Raw genomic sequence first — 20,497 nt, 5'->3', positions numbered from 1 at the left:
ACAAGAGAGAGGTTAAGCATTTGCCAGTGAAGAGAAAAGCTTGGCGGAGACTGCAGCCAAAGCGGCATTAATTCCAGCGGCGACGGCCCATGAATAGCCCTGGTGGCTGCTCCTAGACATGGAGGCCGCCAAATGGGAGCAGTTGAATGGCCTCGTCTGGCAATCGCTGAAAGCAGTATTGCCGCAGGATCACACAGCAGCTACCTCTTCCCACCGAAATGTTATTTTCTCACCACATTTTCTTAAGAACACCAACAAAATATAATTTAATAGCGCAAAACCTTAATTGCCCCAAACATAGCTCAGTTCTATTCCGTTTAATCTCTTTTATAGCTATGTATAAGAGATATTGGTTATAGAGTATACGAATAGTAGGATATGTTGTGATGCTGAGAGTTATGATTTGACAATAAAAAATACATTAAGAATGAGTAGTGATTGCTATTAGATTTTTTTTTTTTCATCCATATTAGGATTTACTTTTAAATTTATCATCAAATTTCATGACCTAAATTTATAAAACACATAATGAACAACATAACCATAAATAAGAGAATCTGTATTCATGATTGTATAATTAGATATGAATAAATGAAATTTTTCTCTTTAATCCTTATTAATTTTTGTACTTTTTGATTGAGAGAAAAGATGCGGTATATATCAGGAAAAAGAGCACTCTTCCCTTATTTATCAGAGAAAGGATATGGTGTCCATTAAGAAGTAGCATGACCCTTCTCTGAATTATCTGTTATTAACCACCATGCATCAAGGTGATTACTGACCAATTTGATTTAAGATAATTTAATTAATTAACTAAAACAAAAGGATGTGATGTCTGTTTGGAAGAGACATTAGCCTTATTTTTTAATTAATTAATTACATAATTTATATATTATTATTATCATTAAGATAAATAATCATGGGTCACCCAAATAAATTAATAAGAAATTAACATTCTCTCACTTTACCCACGTAATATTTAATAGTGAATAACATACTGCACAAAATATAAGGTAAGTTCTTTCTTCATATTGGTCAAATCTTAAATCATTAATAAGTACAAAATTAATATGAATCATGTCGGTTGTGTATCAATTTATCGACACTTCCCTCCATATATCACAATATCAATTATATATTTAACATAATGAGAAATAACATCATGATATCATAAATCATCAATAAGTATAAAATTAATATGAATCATGTCGGTTGTGTATCAATTTATCGACACTCCCCTCCATATATCACAATATCAATTACATATTTAACAAAATGAGAAATAACATCATGATCTCATAATGTCTATTAAAAGACAAATATTGTTAAATATCACAAAACATAAAGTGCACACTAACGATAAGAAAACAAGATACGTAATATAAAAAACATAAAACGAGCTCAAAGTGTCAAACGTGAAGAGCACTAAACACAAAACTAATAAAGTTTTTTGGTAATGTTCATTCTTACCGCATGTTCGTTAAATGTCTTTAGTGGCAATCTTTTTCATTAGTAGAGCTGCAATCATAAAACTGGTGTTAATATGTCCAATTGACACCTTATTTTTTAGAACTTTTTCTTTAACGACAAGGTACTTTAATTTCATGTGTTTAGCACATTTGGAATACATATTGTTTTTAGAAAAAAATATTGTTTCGGACTTATCGTAGAAAATTTTCAATTGTTTGGCAATACTATCGACAATTCTAAGTCTTAAAATAAAATTCCGCAGCCATAAGCCCTAAATTGTAGCTTCTAAGCATGCCCAAAATTAAGTTTTCATAGTGGATACAGCGATGATAGTCTGCTTCTTGAGAATGTTTTAAATGTAAATCATTTTAAAGTTTTAATGTTTTCATTGATTAATCTATAGTTTTATTAATTGATTTGTAGGTGGTCTCAGTTACAAAAAAAAATTTCAAGTTTTGTGGCATTGACCCTAAGCTTGAAGATAAGTTAGACCGTATGTTCGGTGAAGGTCATTGGTGATCAAGCAAGGGCACCAAGCGGAGAGGGCAAAAAGCGATCCGAGCATTTAGAAGTGAAGCAATATGTTGGGTCCAATGAGGGGTCCAGCCCCTACCAGCATGAAGTAGGATCTACAAGTCGATCTAAACGTCTTAGAGTTGAGAAAAAGAAAAGAGATGGTGTTGCTTTCATTAGAAATAAGATCTCTCAATTGGTGGCTTGATGCACCAGTGAGTTTAGAGGGTCACATACAGCTTCTATTCAACAGGTTATGAGAATTTGGGAAGATACCCAAAAAATTGATGGAGACATGTTGTTTTACTTATTCTTTATCAAGTTGTTAGAATGTTCGACCAGAAGAGAGTTTTTTTATGATGTTGAAAATTACTCGTAAGATTAATTACTTGCAATAGTATTATGACGGTCTAGATGTGTGAATTTCATATTATTTGATAAACCAAATTATGATATTTTGATTTAAGGTTTTTTTTTATTATTTGGACTTCTTCAATGCATTTCTTGCATAAATGTTATGTATATGCTATCCTATTATATTTATTGCAGTTAAAACTAATTATATGTTATTTTTATGTGATAGAAGAATAAACGATGAATATCACTGATAGAGAAAGACATAAGAGAAAAATTACAGCTGTTTAATGTTTATTGTATAAATATTACAACTCATATGTTGTTCGATATCCTTGCATGACTTTTACGTACATAGGCGACGAGTGGGTTGAGAAGTTGTTAATTGATCGCCAATAAGGTTTAACAATATGTTTTGAATGAAACAACCTATTTTCATTGATTTATTAGAGGAATTGCATGAAAATCACGTCATGCATGGCTCATCCAAGATGTTTTCAAAAAAGGTGTTAGCTATAACTCTCTATATTTTATCATAAAATAAGTTCATGAGAGGTGTCATGGAGCGATTCCAATACTCATATGAAACTATCAACAGATATTTCTCAGTTGGATTAAATGCTCTTATCAGCTCATCATAAAAAGTTATCGTAATTGAAGATCTCACCTTCCAAAACACACCCGTACATATTTCATAGGACCAACGTTATATGTCATATTTTACGATAGTTTCACATATTCATATTTCTCTAAATTTGGTTGAATGCAATGTCTTTAATATATATATGGTAATTGTTTTAACATTGCATTGGAGCAATTGATCGAAAAAATATGGATGCACATGTGCCCAACCGTGAAAAGATTGTTTACATTGGAAGATGTTGATCACCAACACGGAATATGATGGTTATACGTGATTTTAATATCTCCTTCACATTTGTAATGGTCTGATGAGAATGTAGTGCACACAAAGTTGTATTTTCAACATTGTTATTTGAACACAAAAGTATAACATTTTGAAGCCACCTATAGGTTAGCTCGACTGTTAACAAATGAAATATTAACAACTTGTACAATACTAATGATTATTTTTACACTAAGAAAATATTATTTAGTTGACATTGGGTATCCATTACAAAGAGGGTATCTTAAACCCTCTCCCAATACTAAATATTACATTTCTGATTCAAGAGAGCTAGCAATGTCACTTGAGGTAGGAAAGAGATGTTCAACAAGAGACACTCTTCCTTATGCGATGTTATTAAAAAGACATTTGGAGTTTGAAAGAATAAACTGATCGTCCTCTAAGAAACGACAACATATCATTTTCACAAACAAGTACAGATTGTAGTCGACACAATGACTTTACACAATTATATTCGACAACATTCTTCGCTTAACAACATTGATTTCTATATAACTAATGACAATCATTCACATGTCCCTATTGAAGCAAATAAATATCGCTTATGATAAACTTTATCATATGTTGAAGATGAATTGCATGAGACTTGCACCCAGGATAGGGAAAGTGTGGGGGGTAGATGATAAAGTTGAGAGAGCGAATTACAAATGTCATAGTTGGTGGTCGAATGAAGGGATTGTTTGTTTTTTGGTTGCAACCTTACTTACAATGTGTTGTGAAAACATTTATTGTTTGGTGTATCGATATTTAATGCAAGTGATGTATATTTTAAATCTCAATTTTATTTATAGTTATTATGCATGGATTATTTTCCACTTAGATGACCGATGAGGCAAACGTCAATATAATATGTAATCTAACATTGCATTTTTCTTAGAGGTTTATGATGATGTATTTGACCTTAAAAGTTCTTCTAAATGGCCTATATGATGCTATTGGTTTTTGACACATGTGAAATTACAATGAAAACAACCAAGTTCCTTTCCATTTTTAGTGCTACTTATTTTAGGTTTTTCTTGATGTTTTTTTTTTTTGAAAATTGATTTTTTCATATGCATATGTAACATAGTTTAAAGAAAATCATGAACATTTTTTTATAAGATATGATGTTTCTCGTAGTGATAGATTCGTTGGTTTATATATCGTATTCTCTGAGATCTCACAGCTGTATAAAGCTTTAATTTATTGCTTCTATTATTCATTTTCACTAATGTTGCATCTAAGTGTCGGTATTTTGTGGTTATTAAGTTTCCAGGAAATACGAGCTCGAAGAATTCTGGTATCTTTAGAGTATTGTACTTCTACTGCGGATTACTTCCAATGTTACATGCTTACTTTGTGATAACCACATAATTACAGGAGAAAAGCTTAAAAATGTCCACGGATAAGAATAAAAAAATGTGACTTCTTTAGGTGGGCAGATGAGTTGGAGGATTTCACCGTCGATAGTGAACGATGATGAGAGTTTTCTTGAATAACGACTTATCTCATGACATACACCAAATGCATTTTAAAAATAATATTATCATTGATATGCCACCAACAAATTTTTATCATTCAACACGAATCTCGATGTAATTTTTTTAGCAATAAACTTTCAAACTTTGATTAACAATCATCCAGAGCTCTAATTTCAGTAAACTTACTGTTAAACTGACCGGCTCGATGAGACAGACCCAATGATATTAAATTTAGTCCAATTTGAGTCAAATCAAGCCCATATCAAGTCATTAAACTATTGTTGAAAGATATCTGGACACGCTTGGAAAATCAAACATATGTCAAGTCTAGTAAGGTTATAGTAGAATCGAGCATTTCGACAAGAAGAATTCAACGAGCCTAAGATCACTCAATTCTGACATCATTTAGGGACCTAAATGTCCATTAATCGCCGTTTGATTGAGAGAAGCTTTCTGGACCGTTCGATCTAAATAGTTCATATTCATGCATTAATTATACTCAGAATAATATTAATAGAGCCCCTCCCCTTTCATGAGGGGGGTGAAGCCTAAAGAGAGAGCTTGAGGTCTTGAGAAAGAGCTGCAGCTCAGCATTACCTCCGACCGCTGCCGATAGGGCTATCAAAAAAGCTCGTTGTTCGCGAACAGTTCATGTTCGGTTCGTCAATGAGTTTGTGTTCGATTCGTTCGATAAGTAAATGAGACGAACACAAACAAATTTTTTTCGTTCGGTTAGTTAAACGAATCAAACATGAACAGTGATTCGTTCGTTCGTGTTCGAATTGTTATTGTTTGAAATATAAAATAATTTCAAATAATTATGTATAAAACATGATATTTTAAAAAATTAAATTTTATAAATTATAATATATAATAAATTAATAATAATAACATATTAATATACTATATTAGTAATATACTAATATAGATATTATATATTTATATAATATAAGTTATATGATTAATATAATATACTATTTATATATATTAATATTAGGGATGTCAAACTGGCTCGCCGTTCGCGAACAGCCCATGCTCGACTCGTTCGTTAAGAAACGAACACGAACAGTGACTTCACGAACAATTTCTAACTTGAGCTTATTTCAAACAAAATAAATATCAAACGAACCGAACACGAACACAAGCTCTGTTCGTTCGTGTTCGGTTTGTTTACACCCCTAGCTGCCGACCACCACCAAACTCCGTCGACCACCGCTTGCAGCCGCTGACCTCCGTCGACTTTCGTAAACCGCAATCGACCACCGCCGACCTCCGTCGACCACTATCAATCGTCATCAATTAGCATCAATCAGATGCCGACATTCGATACTGTAATTTGAAAAATATAGTTACTCATTTCCGTCTGCGGGACAAAAGATTTATGTAATAATCAATCAATAGTAGATTTTTGCAACTGTGTGAGACCCCATAGTTTTTTCCCTTTCTGGGTTTTCCATATAAAAATTTATGGAGTCGTCACTACTTGTTACTATTTCATTTGTGTGTGTGTTGAATTCTCGTATAACGCTAAAATAATAATCCATTACTCTACCACCACGAATTTTCAAGCACACATCAATCATATCATTAATTATTATATTAATTATTATTTTTTAATTTTGATTATCGTGTTACTTATTGTTCAATGAGTTGTTCGTTTTTTCTTTATAATGTTTGAATTGAACATTTGCTTTTATGAATAGATTGTGCTGAACAATATTATATTACAAGAACAAAAATGTTATTTATTCAAAAATAATATTATTTTAAAATTATAAAAAATAATAAATAGTAAATTTATCAACAACAACTTACCACATATTTTAAATAAACAGCAAAAAAAATAAAAAAATAAAATATATATATATATATATATATATATATATAGCTAACGGATGCCGAGAGATCGCACTGCCATCCCGAGCTGAGATGTTGCAGGCGAATCCACTTGTGCCGCCGCAGGCTGCGTTGCTATATCCTACTAATGTCAATGTCATGGATTGCATCTCAACAAAGCATTATCTTATTCGATGTGGAATTAGGGTTAGGGGATTGTCCTCCTTCCCGACGACAACTGGTGGAGGAGGGGTGATACCGCCTAACGCTCTCCATCGACGCAGCTACCCCTCCTGGCGGGGCGGAGGTTTCAGCCTTGGGGTCGATCTTGGCTCCTCACACACTGGCCTCGCTCTCGGGAAAGGCTTCTTCCCTCGTCCCCTTACAGTAACTGCTCAAAATACTGCTACTACTCTTCTTATTTGTCTTCGGCTTTCTGTTTTCTGGGTCTTATGCAAGTTCCTGATCGACAGGTTTTGGATCTTCGGGGGAAGAAACTGGAGATGCGCCTTCTCAAAATTGCCGAGATGGAGGTCTCTTCTTGGTTCCAGTTTCGATTTTCCCGATTCTTGGTACTTCCAATGCTCTAATTTACAAAACACTGTGGTTAGGAAGCCGATGAATTCATTATAGGGCTTCCCAAGTCTCATGATGGTAAGGAGACCCCGCAGTCCAACAAAGTTCGCAGCATAGCTGGTAGGATTGCTGTCCAAGCTGCTGAGCGGTATGATTTTCGCTTTTGTTTCTTGGCATAGGATTTTTTTCATTGATTGTTTTCTAGATTTTATTTGAAGCTTCCTTTCTATACTCTTTTTTTTTGTCATTATTTGGTTTTAAGACAATGGAGAGAAAGGATTCATGTAGTGGGTAGGCCACACTAAAGCTTGTGGTTGTTGTATTTGTTTCATATCTAAAATGTTTAAATACTTAAATAGTTAGGAGTCATTACTTAAAATTGCCTCTACCTTGAATATCCAACAAAGTTCGCATCATGGCTGGTAGGATTGCGGTCCAAGCTGCTGAGCGGTATGATTTTCGCCTTTGTTTCTTGCCATAGGATTTTTTTCATTGTTTGTTTTCTAGATTTTATTTGAAGCTTCCTTTCTATACTCTTTTTTTTGTCATTATTTGGTTTTAAGACAATGGAGAGAAAGGATTCATGTAGTCGGTAGGCCACACTAAAGCTTGTTGTTGTTGTTGTATTTGTTTCATATCTAAAATGTTTAAATACTTAAATAGTTAGGAGTCATTACTTAAAATTGCCTCTACCTTGAATATCCAACAAAGTTCGCATCATGGCTGGTAGGATTGCGGTCCAAGCTGCTGAGCGGTATGATTTTCGCCTTTGTTTCTTGCCATAGGATTTTTTTCATTGTTTGTTTTCTAGATTTTATTTGAAGCTTCCTTTCTATACTCTTTTTTTTGTCATTATTTGGTTTTAAGACAATGGAGAGAAAGGATTCATGTAGTCGGTAGGCCACACTAAAGCTTGTTGTTGTTGTTGTATTTGTTTCATATCTAAAATGTTTAAATACTTAAATAGTTAGGAGTCATTACTTAAAATTGCCTCTACCTTGAATAGACGTGGGGGTTGTGACCCTCACCCCTCCCTCCTCCCCTCTTCCCAATTTTGAGGGTCATGCAACCATAAGCAGTTCCAGTAGGTTTTGCATGACTCGAAGAACAATGTTCTGGTTAAACATTTGGTAATTTTAGCTTGAGTTTATCAATTTTGATATAAAAATGTCAATACTCAAATCATGATCATTCATTAGGTTTGTTGTAGCACATTCTAAGGCAGGTCTTATCCACGTTTAAGCACAATGGTTTCTGGTAGGTATAAATTGTCATTCAATTTTCTTCTCGAATGTTAGATAAACTTTGAGATACTTTAAAGGTCAGTATAAGAGCCTTCTAGGTCCCAATTGGCATCACTTTGATGGCTAATTGGTAGGCTAAATGCACTCAAATCTCCCTAAAATGGGGAAATCTGGTTATGTTGTGATTAGATGTCTAAACTAACTAACATAGACTTTATACTAATATGATAACATCCGTAGGTTATACACACTCAAAATTGCTCCTTAGACCCCAAATGTACCCAAATGATTACATTTGATCAATTTGAATTGAAATGGGTCAGTTGAGCCAACTTGACAAAAACATGAAATTGGTTTGATTAATTGGATGCGGAACATCCTTAGGTTCACTTTAACATGACTTGACCTTGGTCAAACACATTTGGCCCAATTTGGTCCAATGGGTCATTGAGACCCATTAACTGAACTTCTCCATCATTATTGAGCCAAATATATTGAAATGGTCAAATTAAATCAAACCAATGGGTGTAAATCTTGTTTACAATGTTAGAAAGGTAACTCTCATCAAATCTAGCCATTTAATAACATTAATTATGTCAAATGGGTCATTATGATCGAATTAAACCAATTTGAGCATTAAGTGAAATCTATTTATTTATTGATGAAATTAATTAGACCATTTAATTCTATTGATTAATTAACACCTAGAGTTAAGTTCAACATGTTTATCAACTCATGGTAAACCTATTTACTAAGGGTTATTATTGGATTATGATAATGTGGATGATGATTACTACATTCAATCAACAACATCTCTTCGAATTCCTGAGCCAGGTACATCTATAGTTGACTCTTGGCATGGCCCCAAACCTATCCTAATTATCAGGACAGATAGAAATTGGAGGAAGGAAAGACATGAATAAGTCTCTTATAAACTTGGTTTGAGGGTGATCAGATGGGGAGAAAAAATTTTTGGGAAGAGAAAGTCCAAAGAACCTTAATGCATCTTCAGGAGTTCATCTGATCCAAAAAATTCTTTTGCTTTTGACTAGTCAACCTGAGATGGCATTAATGGCCAATATGCTTAGGTCATGGCCAAGATTGTTCTGTGGAGGAATATACAATTGAATTTGATCAACTCATGCTGAAATTTGAGTTCGTAGAACCAAATGAGCACACAATTGCGATATATCTTAGAGGATTGAGGTTTTCTATTAGTACTGTAGTGTAGTTGCACTCGTATTGTTTTATACTCGCTAGCTTTAAAAGTGAAGAAACAACAACATCATCAGGTGACTGTCGCACTTTACATGCAGAGTTCAACCCTAGGATTAAGCATCAAGAGTACCCTCAGTAGAGCATCCCGGCCGACCCCGCCCGAGGAAAAACCAGTTCATAGTGGAGAAAAAGTGGAGACAACAAACACACTTAAATTTATCCCAGCCAGAAAACGCTTTAAGTGTCACAGTTTTGGGCACATTGTATCAGATTGCCCAAATAAAAAATTGATATTTTTCACTGAGCCGGGATCAGCTGAAGAAATGCACAGTGACATGGGAGAGAATGAAAACTTCAAAGAGGAGTATCTGCTTGCAGCTGATGAGAGAGAGATGCTAGTGATTTATGTTGAGCCCATGAGAGAGATGCCAACAAGACTAATTTGATTGTCCTAGAAAGTAATGAGTTCGATGAGTTGATATCAGACACATGAGAACTCTATCTAGGAGGATTTCAGGATTGACTAATTTATAGCCTACCTCTTAGGTTACCACTACATAGGGAGGTGCAATATATCATCACTTGAGATTGAGTGAATTTTGGAATTGAAATGAATACTAAGATACAACTCAATTCATCAGCGCATTCATAGATAGATGGCCAAATTGGGTGGTGAAACATAGTCCTGGAAATCTCCTTAGGTACTTTGTTGGAAATTACATTTGATAGCAGGATTCGTGTATTTCTATATCAGAAAAAAAAACTTCTCTTAGCTGGGGAGAATGATGCAGGAGCATCCCACAAAGCCACAGTACCAAGCATCCTGAGCTATTGCTTGCGGGATTTTTGCTATACCTGTAAAAATCTACAGTTTTCACGATCAGGGGAGAACCGAACACTGGAATTTTGTCCAGTTATCAATTTATGCACGATGTTTTACTTTTTTTGATTTTTCTTCCTATTCCATGATCTCTAATTAGGGTTATTTCTATTTTGAGACTGCTTATGCATGTATTTTGCTAGTTTTGAGAGATTAGCTTTGTTTAGGTGTTTTTGAGAGATTAGCTTTGTTTAGGTGTTTTTGGAGATTTTATTCTCTGATTTTTTTGTCTAAGGAGTGTTGTATCCTCAGTGGTGTATCTGTCCAACTGCCTTATTATTCTTCTCATATCTTTCCACAACTACCTCCCCCTAAAATCCACTACCTAAACAACTTCTAAGAGCTATAAAACTGTGTCATTTAGAATCATATTATGATAATATTAACCAAATAGCTATTAATTTTAGTTTATTTTATTTAAACCCCACAGTTTTTTTTAGTTTATTGGCTTGCCATTGTTGATAGGTTGATTGGTAAGGGATCACATATCATAGGATAACCTGCACATCATAATATGACCATCTACTTAAGTTTTTTTTAAGTTCAAATTATATTGCATGTCATTATACCTGATGAAATACTTCTAGAGATCTTTTGGTCCATAATCATCATGCATATATCACCATGATTGTCAACTTAACTCAATCCCTAGCTTCGCTATGCACTCTCAGCTAACTTATTTTTCAAATTAGGTCATACCATTTTATTTGAGTTTATCATTTATACAATTTATATTTCTCAATCATAGTTGTTTGACCGAGGATCCACTTAGACTAGTATTCTTTGGACTAACTTGACCTTTTTATAGTCATGCCCATGCCTGCTTATATTTGCTACTTCACTATTTTAATTTTGCTTTTTTGGCTAGGAAATTATTCAGTTTGATTGTATACATTTGATTGTCCTTATCTTGACTTGTTAATTCTCTCTAAGTTATTCTTAGTACGGTTAAGACCTCTCAACCTTGTTATCATCCTATGGCCTTCCTTCTAGGAAACTCTTTTGAGTTCAATCATGCCCACTTAATCATGCAATTTCAACTAGGTCATTACTTTATTTGACCACATTATGTAGTTGGACACTTTGGTTCGAGGTAGACACCTATGCTTGAACCCTTTCTTTTCTATCATGCTAAACTGTCTCGATCTGGACCTATCTTGCATTTTAGAAATTTGAAACTCTTTCCAAAAGTCCAGGAGCTTTCCATTCTTTTAAGTTTTTGTGCCACATTTAGACATTTGAATCTTAATTTTATTAGCTGATGATCTAATCTACTTATTTTACATGTAATTGCATTTGCATTATGGTCAACCAGCACAAATTAATTAAAAATGATCCATTTACTATTAAAACTCGACCTATTAATAATAAGCTTATCATTATTATTGAATGATATTATACTTAATAATGATAATTATTTCATTATAACCAAACATCAAATGACTGTTTAGGAATACAAATAACCCAAGGCATATAACCTTAATCTATTTTGTTTTAAAATTAATTTTAAAAAATTGTTGTGTGATGGAGACATCTTGCTTACATCAACTATAACTTGTATCGTCACCTACATAATTCTATACTATAAAAATTTTGGTCTATATGAATTATTGCAAACATGCAGAGCTTAAAAGTTACTTGAAATTGCCAATTTTATTTTCACATTTTGCCTCATGTTTTAAATCATGTGATGTTCATTAAATACTTTTGTAATTGTTCGGAACTTTGCACTAGTAGCACACAAAAGTAACTTTGAACTTTTTATTCACGCTACGTTCTTTTTTTTCCTTTCTGGTAACTGTTATAGGAAAGTTCATCTGTATTGAAGAGCTTTTGTTGCTAAATTATTTGTGCAGTGGTTGGAGGGTATATCTGCAAGATGAGTATGGGACCACACTAGATGCTCTTGACTACATGATAGAAAGGTGGGCTTTATTTTATTTTTGTAATGTGTTTTTTTGTTTTGTTTGTTGGCGAGTCTTCACAAAGAATTGAGAGTTTCTTTTCCTAATTTTATTATGATAAAACTCTAGTGTATGTTTTTTCTATGGATAGTTTACATACATTGCACGAATTCTATTGATTTATATTAACACTCAAATCTCCTTATTTATATTCATAGCTGTATGCATAAAGATTGACAACACGAATCTCAAAATAGATGAGCGGACTCAAGAAGAAGATGCGGACGATCGAGCATAGCCTTCGACATTCGTTTCCAAATGAGTATTGGTGAAGGAGGTACCTTATCCGAATGATTGGAAGAAGACGCTAAGAGAAAATCCCGTAGTGCAATAATTATTAACCTTCAAAACGATCGACGGGAGCACTATTTCGGACTATATATCGACCTAACTAATGCTTGACAGATGATCGACGACCCTCATCAATCGAATCGATCATCGATTTTATTATATGTAAATAACTTTATAATTATAAAAAAAACACCCCTTAAAAGTTAATGAGGGGGTTAATATGTATTTCTATAATATTGAGACCTAGGCTTATAATTAGGCGTTCATATTATGAATAAGGGACATCTTTTGTCTGTCTACTACTACTCTCTCTTTTAATCACTTCCTAAGAAAAGTTCCATTCACTGGGTGTGTTTTCCAGATATTTTTGGATTCAACATTATTTAAGGTGCGGTGAGCTTGGAAACATGTTGTCAACAAGAAGAGTAGCCTAACAACAACAATAGGGGGAGTCTAGACAGAGGAACGAAGGAGAAGCAACATGCACCTGAGAGTTTATGAAAGAATTAGTTCAACAAGACCTGCAAAATTTGAGAACTCAGATCACCAACCAGATGTCAGGAAAGTTAGCAGAAGTTTTTATGGTGGTTGCTGCTCTAGCAGCAGCCCCAGTTCCATGAGAAGAGCCCACATGACAAGGAGCACTCAACTCCACTCAAGGGGAACCGCCAACCAACAATGGAAGAAGGGGATCCACCTGTGGGAAAAGCTCAACAACGGTCTATACCAAGACAACATATGATTCGCCCACGTGGAGGAGAGGAACCGACCGGTGCGGACCGAGTTACAAAGATAGTCGGAGAACGCTTTCTTCATACAGGTCTCCGAAGTTGAACCCCCGGAGAAGTTCAAGATGCCGGTCTTAGAGCGTATAAAGGATGGGTGGATCCCAACGACCGTCTCGCTTCATTCAAATTGTCCATCTGCCCGTTGAAAATTTATGACGCTTTCAAGTGTAAGCTTTTCTTTACGACGCTGAGATCGACAACATTAAGGTGGTTCAACAGATTCCTTTCGGGGGTAATCGCCTATTTTGCGAAGCTTAGAAGACTTTTCCTTTCTTAATTTATCAGTGCCATGAGGTTTAAGAAGAGCGCTCGATCGCTGTGGCAGTTGAAGCAGAGGGGCAACAAGAGCTTGCAATTGTTTTTCGCATGCTTCCCGAGCGAAACATTTGATGTTAAAAGACTTGAAGCCCGACATGGCCCAGGCCGCGCGACGTAAGGAGTGAGGTCGGAGAGGTTCCGTTTTGACCTCAAACTCGCAGAGCCACAAAGCTTGACCGAGCTGTTAGAGATGGTCAACAAATACATCGTCGCCTATGAGAACGCCCCTGAGCAAGCCCAACAAAGACACCAAAAAAGAGCACCACAAGACAACAGAGGACAACTCAGATAAATCGCACGACCGTCAAACCTCACTTGCTACGAGGGTCACCCCGACAATCACTCCACCGAACGTCGGGAGGACTAGAGGCAATAGACCAAGGCCCAGAACTACCAATCATTGTACCATTGTGAACACCCCCAATATAATCATAGGGTTACTCGTGAAACCCCTCTTAGGGTATCCATGGAGGAGATAGTGGACGCCATCCATTATAAGTAGTTCTTCAGGAAAGCAACGCCGGCCAGGGTTGGAGTTTTTCTTCGGGATAGTAGAAAATACTTATTACAAAAATCACGAACACGACATAGAAGAGTGCAGACACCTACGAAGGGAGGGAATGGGGGGGGGGGGGGAGTTGAAAGAATTTTGCCCCTGGAGCCGTGACTCTAAGGCAAAGCAAGACTTCCGTGGGAGGAGCGACCGATGGGCCCATTTGCACCAACGCCATTCACATTGCGGGGTAAGTGCCCGCAAACTTCGGAAGAAGCGATCCACCTAGGAGGACAAGCTGGAAGAGATAACAAACATGGGAACTCTGCGTCGCCACCTTTGCCATGAAACCTAAGGGTTATACGCCTATCTATTTCATTGACGAGGCTGTTCCCCAAAAGGGAAACCCATACAACGACGCCATTGTAATAACAACATTAATAAACAATTACTAAGTATGGAGTATTCTCATTGATACAAGGAGTTATATTGACCGTAGAATTCAAATAGGTATTTGACAGGCTAAGCCTCAATGCCGATCGGATGACTGCACCGGCCGGTCCTCTATATGGATTCTCAGGTGAAACGAAGGAAGCAGTGGGAGTGATCGGGCTCCCCACAAGTTGAGGAGAAAACAAAAAATAATTTACGCTCACATAAATTTTTCTTGTGTTGGATTTGTCCCCAACTTATAATGCTATATTCGACCAACTGCTGCTGAACAATTTCAGAGCAATAATCTCTACATACCACGTCGCTGCCAAGTTTCCTGGAAATCAGGAGTGACTTGGAGCAGTTCTAGGTCTGCTACTTGATGGCTATAAGCAACGTAGAGCACGATCCGCTGAATATCCAAAATGCGGGGAAAGTGGTTTCGAGACCACTCGCAAGATTTTGACGGTCGAAGGAGAACCAGCTAGATGCTTTTTGATAAGCGAAGCTTTTGATGCAGGTCACAGGGAGTTGCTGATCAAAACCTTCGAGAAAATATGATGTTTTTGCATGAACGACCTCTGAGACGCCAGACGTGTCAAACGATGTTGTGTGACACAGGTTGAACATTGATCCATCGGCTTGACTCATGAAACAGGAGATCAGGAGTTCGACCATGTCGTTGGCAGGATCCATTCGAGAGAGTGCGAAAGCTAGTGGAGGTAGGGTACATTCGGGAGATACAATGCCTCACATGGGTTTTCAACATGGTAATGATTCAGAAGGCCAACAAAAAGTGGAGGATATGCGTGGACTTCACCAATCTGAACTCCGCTTGTCCAAAAAACTCGCTATCCCCTACCGAGAATCGATGCCCCGGTGGATTTGACGGTCGGCCACTCAGTTCTTAGTTTCCTTCATACATTTTTCGGGCACTATCAGATCAAGATGCACCCATCTGACGTGGAGAAAATCACTTTTTTTGTGAGGGAGTTTTTTTGTTATAATGTGATGTTTTTTGGGCTTAAAATGTCTGAGCGACTTACCAACACCCCATGGATGTAATTTTTGCTAATAAAAAAGGAAGGAACATTGAGGTGTATGTCGATGATTTACTGGTTAAAAGTCAGTTGGTTGAGCATCACATTGAGGATTTAAAATAAACTTTTCTAACGCTTAAAAAATTTAACATAAAACTAAACCCACTGAAGTGCACTTTTGGGGCCGCGACTGAGAAATTTCAGGGTATTTGCTACCCTTGAAGGCATAAAGGCCAACCCGGAAAAGATCCAAACACTCTTCAATATGTCCCTCCCTAAAAATACCAAGGAAATCTGGAAGCTAACCGGTCGAATCATTGGTATGAGCAGGTTCATCTCAAAGTCAGGTGATAAGTGCGCCCCATTCTTTAAAGTACCCAGGAGAGCCAAATACTTCAAATGAACACCAGAATGCGAAGAGGTCTTCAGGAATCTCAAACAAGTCCTTGCCTCCTCCCCTCTTTCAGAGCCCAAAGCCGAAAGAAAAGCTTTATCTTTACCTCAGGGTCGGCCCCAAAGCCGTCAGTTCAGTCTTGGTCAGAGAATAGCTCGGAAAGTAGCATCTAATGTACTGCACCGACCAAGTTTTTAAAGGAGCTGAACTCCGATATGCCATAATGGAGAAATTGACCTTTGCCTTGGTCACTTCAGCACAGAGGCTCCGATCATATTTTCAGGTACATCCCATACAACTTATCACAGATCACCCATTAAAATCTATTCTTACCAGATCAGGGCATTTCGGTCGGCTATTCAAATGAGCTGTGGAACTGAACGAGTTTGATATCTCCTATGTCCCTCGATCGACAATAAAAGCACGAGTGGTTGTAGATTTTCTGGCAGATTTCTTTGAATCAAGAGGGGAGAACGAGGATCTACCGATCGACGGATTGACTTGGACCTTGTTTACTGATGGGACATCTGACCAATCAAGTGCTGAACTTGGAATTTTTCTGTGCAGTCCCGCAGGGGAAATCGTTTACCACTCAATCGAGGTAAATTTTCCATGGACTAACATCCAAGTGGAGTATGAGGTTTTGTTTGCAGGACGCCCAAAAGTATGTAAGTGATAATGATTTTATCATATAGAGAGTTAGATGAGACATTCAATGAGTTGCATAGTGAATATAAAAAAATTAAGAAATAAACATCTTAAGCTAGAAAAATGTCATATATATTTAGATAATATAATAAATTGAGTTTAATATGAATCACTCTAGAAAAAAAATAATATTTCTAAGAGTATTTCATGTGATCATTATGTATTAATTTCAAAGTTAGAGAAAATGTATCACTTAAATAATCATACTCGTGCAAATATTAATCGTCCACATCATCATCAACAAACAAAAAGATTCTGTGCAAATACGAATTTGCGGTGTCATTATTTTAACAAACATGGACATATCTTTTGATTATTATGCAAAACGTGCTCATTCAGATTCAAATTCGACATATGTTTGGATAGTCAGACACAAAATATACACAATCATCTATGCAAAATGATCATGGATTTATTCCTTTTTTTGAAAATGAACCCAAGCATATATGGGTCCCTAAATTAACTAATTGAGTTGATTTTTGTAGGCATTTCTCTAAAATAAAATCGGTGGAGGGGTGTGGTATTTAGATGGTTGATGCTCAAGACACGTGACAGGTGATCATACTAGATTTGCATTATTAGAACTAATGGATGGAGGACAAGTTATATTTGGAGATAACTCCAAAAAGAAAATCATCGGAATTGATTCCATAGTATATGGTCCAAAATATAATATTTTGAGTATAAGTAAATTCTGTAATAAAGGTTATGAAATTACTTTTATTCATCACGTTGTTTAATTAAAATAAATGGTTCATGTATTTTTGTTGGAAATTGACAAAACAATGTTTATATGTTAGATATTGATAATTTATAAAATTTAAATATTATGGTTTATAAAATTTATCGTAATTTAAAATTTATCGTATGTTTGAAAACTAGCGTTGAAGATGCGTGATTATGGCATAGGATACTGTCATGCTAGTATGCATACATTACAAATTGTATCAAAATTAGATGTTCTAATTGGTTTATCAATGATTGGTTTTACTTTAGATCATGTATGTGATGCATGCCAACATGGTAAACAAAACTAGAATATTTAATTTTACAGGATTTCGCCTAGCCTTGGAGATGGGAGTCCTCCACGTAATGGTAAAGGCCGATTCACAACTCATAGTAAACCAAATCAACAGGAAATTCAAAACTAGAGACGAGACTATGGAGAAATACATAGAGAAGGTGAAGACGAAGATCAGTTGCTTTACTAGCTTCAGAATTGAACATATCTGAAGAGAGGAAAATCAGGTTGCTGACCTCATATCCCGAAGCCTTCATCTAGGAGAAGGGCCACTGAAAAAACTCGATAGATCCTCAATCGAAGAACCACTAGCAATGGAGATACATCATGAGGAGAAGAAAAGCTAGATGAGCTCATATATTCGTTACCTAAATACGGAGAATAACGATGAAGAAGTCACCGATCATAGGAGATTCGAATGTAAGGCTGCCTAATACTTACTAAGCGAGGGAAAACTTTTCAGAAAGTCGGCCATGCCCTTATACCTAAAAAACATTGTGGGGGACAAGGTTGAAGACATACTCCAAGAAGTTCATGATAAGGAATGCTAGGAGCCATTACGGAGGAAAGTCGCTAGCTCACCGAATTCAACAACAATGTTACTTCTGTCCTAGCTTACTCAAGGAAGCTGAAGAAAATTTCCGAAGGTGCACACAATGTCAGAAGTATGGACTATTGCGTCATCAGACATCCCAAGAACATCACCCGATCGTCAGTCCTTGGACGTTCGCCATGTGGGGTTTTGGCATTCTGGGATCTTTCCTCCTTCAAATGGACAACAAAAGTTTCTACTGGCGGTCGTCGACTATTTCTCCAGTTGGGTAGATGCAAAACCTCTGACACATATAACTGCAGAAGTAGTCCGGAGCTCATATGGACTAACCTGATATGTCGATACGGATTACCCCTCGTCATAGTTACAAATAATGTGACCCAAATCACCGACAAAGGAGTTCAAGACTTCTGTATGAGTCAAGGGATCAACCTTAAATTTACTTTTGTACATCACCATCGAACTAACGGACAGACGAAGACCGCAAAAAACAAAAAATCATCCTAAATTTGCAAAAGAAAAAGGTCCCTTAGTTACTTTGGGCGATCCGAACAACGTCGTCCACGTTCACCAGATAGGCCCCTTTATGTTGTCCCACGGAATGAAAGTCATGTTACCGCTCGAATACAACACACAACCATATGGTACTCTTTGCCTCAACTTTCAATGAGGTAGATCTAGGAGAGTGGCTTGAGGTGAATAACGAAGGAGTCATACTCGCCCTAGATCTAGTCGAGGAGAATGGAGCCAACGTAGCCCTCCGACAAGAAGAGGTTAAGCGAAGGACAATCAAGTATTTCAACAAGCACACATGCGAAGAGAAGTGTCCCAGGGGACCTGGTGCTGTAGGAGGCCAAACCCGCTGCCAGATGGTAAGCTATCGGGAAAAGCTAGATTAAACCTGCAATGACGCCTACATCATCCATCAAAGAGTTGGACCTAGAGCATACAAACTGAAGACGTTTGTAGAGAACGATGTCCCTCGAAGCTGGAGTGGTGACGATCTAAAGAAATTCTCCCCTTAGAGATATCCCTGCTGTTAGGAGTACTGTCATAATTGTTTTCTATAACCATTCTTATATTCTGAAAGATCAATATAATGAAAATGATTTTTTACAATCATGACATCTCGAAGTTCAAGATTTCACATATTCAATATTGCTAACAACACTCTCTGATTGTTTTTACGCTCGGGGAACTTACGTAATCACACTTGGGGAACTGACATAATTACACTCGGAAAAACAAACTTTGTGAATGGCTAAAAACTTATCAATCCATGCAAAGATTCTCAAGTGGCATATGGGATGTATTAGCACCCGACAACGACAAGCTCCGCAAGGGGTGTGCGAACGATCATCCTGCGCTATACTTTAAACTTTAACTGCTGGCAGCGATAAGCTCCGCGAGGGGCGTTTAATTATCGCATGTGGCCAATGAAACATATCGACACTTGATAGTGTCATGCTCCGCGAGGGGTGTGCGAACGATTGTCCTGTGCACTATATTAAACGTTAGCACTCGACAACGACAAGCTCTGTGAGGGGTGTGCGAATGTCGTGCACCCTACTTTAAACGTTATCATCCGACAACTACAAGCTCTGCGAGGAGTGTCTAACTATCGACCGTGGCTTATGAGACGTATCTGCACCAGACAGTGATAAGCTCCACGAGGAGTGTGCGAACGATCATTTTGCACCCAATTTTAAATAATAGCACCCAAAAACGACAAGCTCCGCAATGGGTGTCTAACTATCGTCTGTGGGCTATGAGGCGTATCGGCACTCGGTAGTGACAAGTTCCACGAGGGGTGCGTCAACGATAGTCCTGCGCCTTAGCTATGACATTAACACCCACAAAAAACAAACTCTACAAGGGATCTATGACAATCGTATATGCAAAATACACGTGCACTTGCCACCAACTCATAACACTGAAATTAATCGTGCATTCCAACAATTAACAGGTAAGGGAGAAAAAGGCCGGGATAGTGAAACCCCGAAAATATATATATATATA

General features: G+C 36.7%; 2 protein-coding genes across 10 annotated transcripts in view; one reads left to right on the top strand and one right to left on the bottom strand.

Annotated features, from left to right (window-relative positions):
* The window catches only part of LOC110027923, a 37,958-nt gene extending 37,733 nt beyond the window's left edge, over positions 1-225 (bottom strand). For all 5 annotated transcript variants that reach the window (XM_020729573.1, XM_020729575.1, XM_020729576.1 and 2 more), the window contains exon 1: positions 25-225. In XM_020729573.1, coding sequence (XP_020585232.1) covers positions 25-120 — 96 coding nt within the window. In that variant the 5' untranslated portion in view covers positions 121-225. The remainder of the gene's footprint in view (positions 1-24) is intronic.
* A 6,399-nt stretch (positions 226-6,624) lies between these two features.
* LOC110027912 (putative pre-16S rRNA nuclease) overlaps positions 6,625-20,497 on the top strand; it is a 26,422-nt gene continuing 12,549 nt past the window's right edge. For all 5 annotated transcript variants that reach the window (XM_020729550.1, XM_020729548.1, XM_020729547.1 and 2 more), the window contains exons 1-4: positions 6,625-6,945; positions 7,032-7,091; positions 7,170-7,282; positions 12,333-12,401. In XM_020729550.1, the coding sequence (XP_020585209.1) occupies positions 6,652-6,945; positions 7,032-7,091; positions 7,170-7,282; positions 12,333-12,401 (536 nt within the window). In that variant the 5' untranslated portion in view covers positions 6,625-6,651. The remainder of the gene's footprint in view (positions 6,946-7,031; positions 7,092-7,169; positions 7,283-12,332; positions 12,402-20,497) is intronic.

The sequence above is a fragment of the Phalaenopsis equestris genome, unplaced genomic scaffold, assembly GCF_001263595.1.
Source record: "Phalaenopsis equestris unplaced genomic scaffold, ASM126359v1 Scaffold000468, whole genome shotgun sequence".
NCBI lineage: Eukaryota > Viridiplantae > Streptophyta > Magnoliopsida > Asparagales > Orchidaceae > Phalaenopsis > Phalaenopsis equestris.
This window is presented reverse-complemented; position numbering and strand designations above follow the sequence as displayed.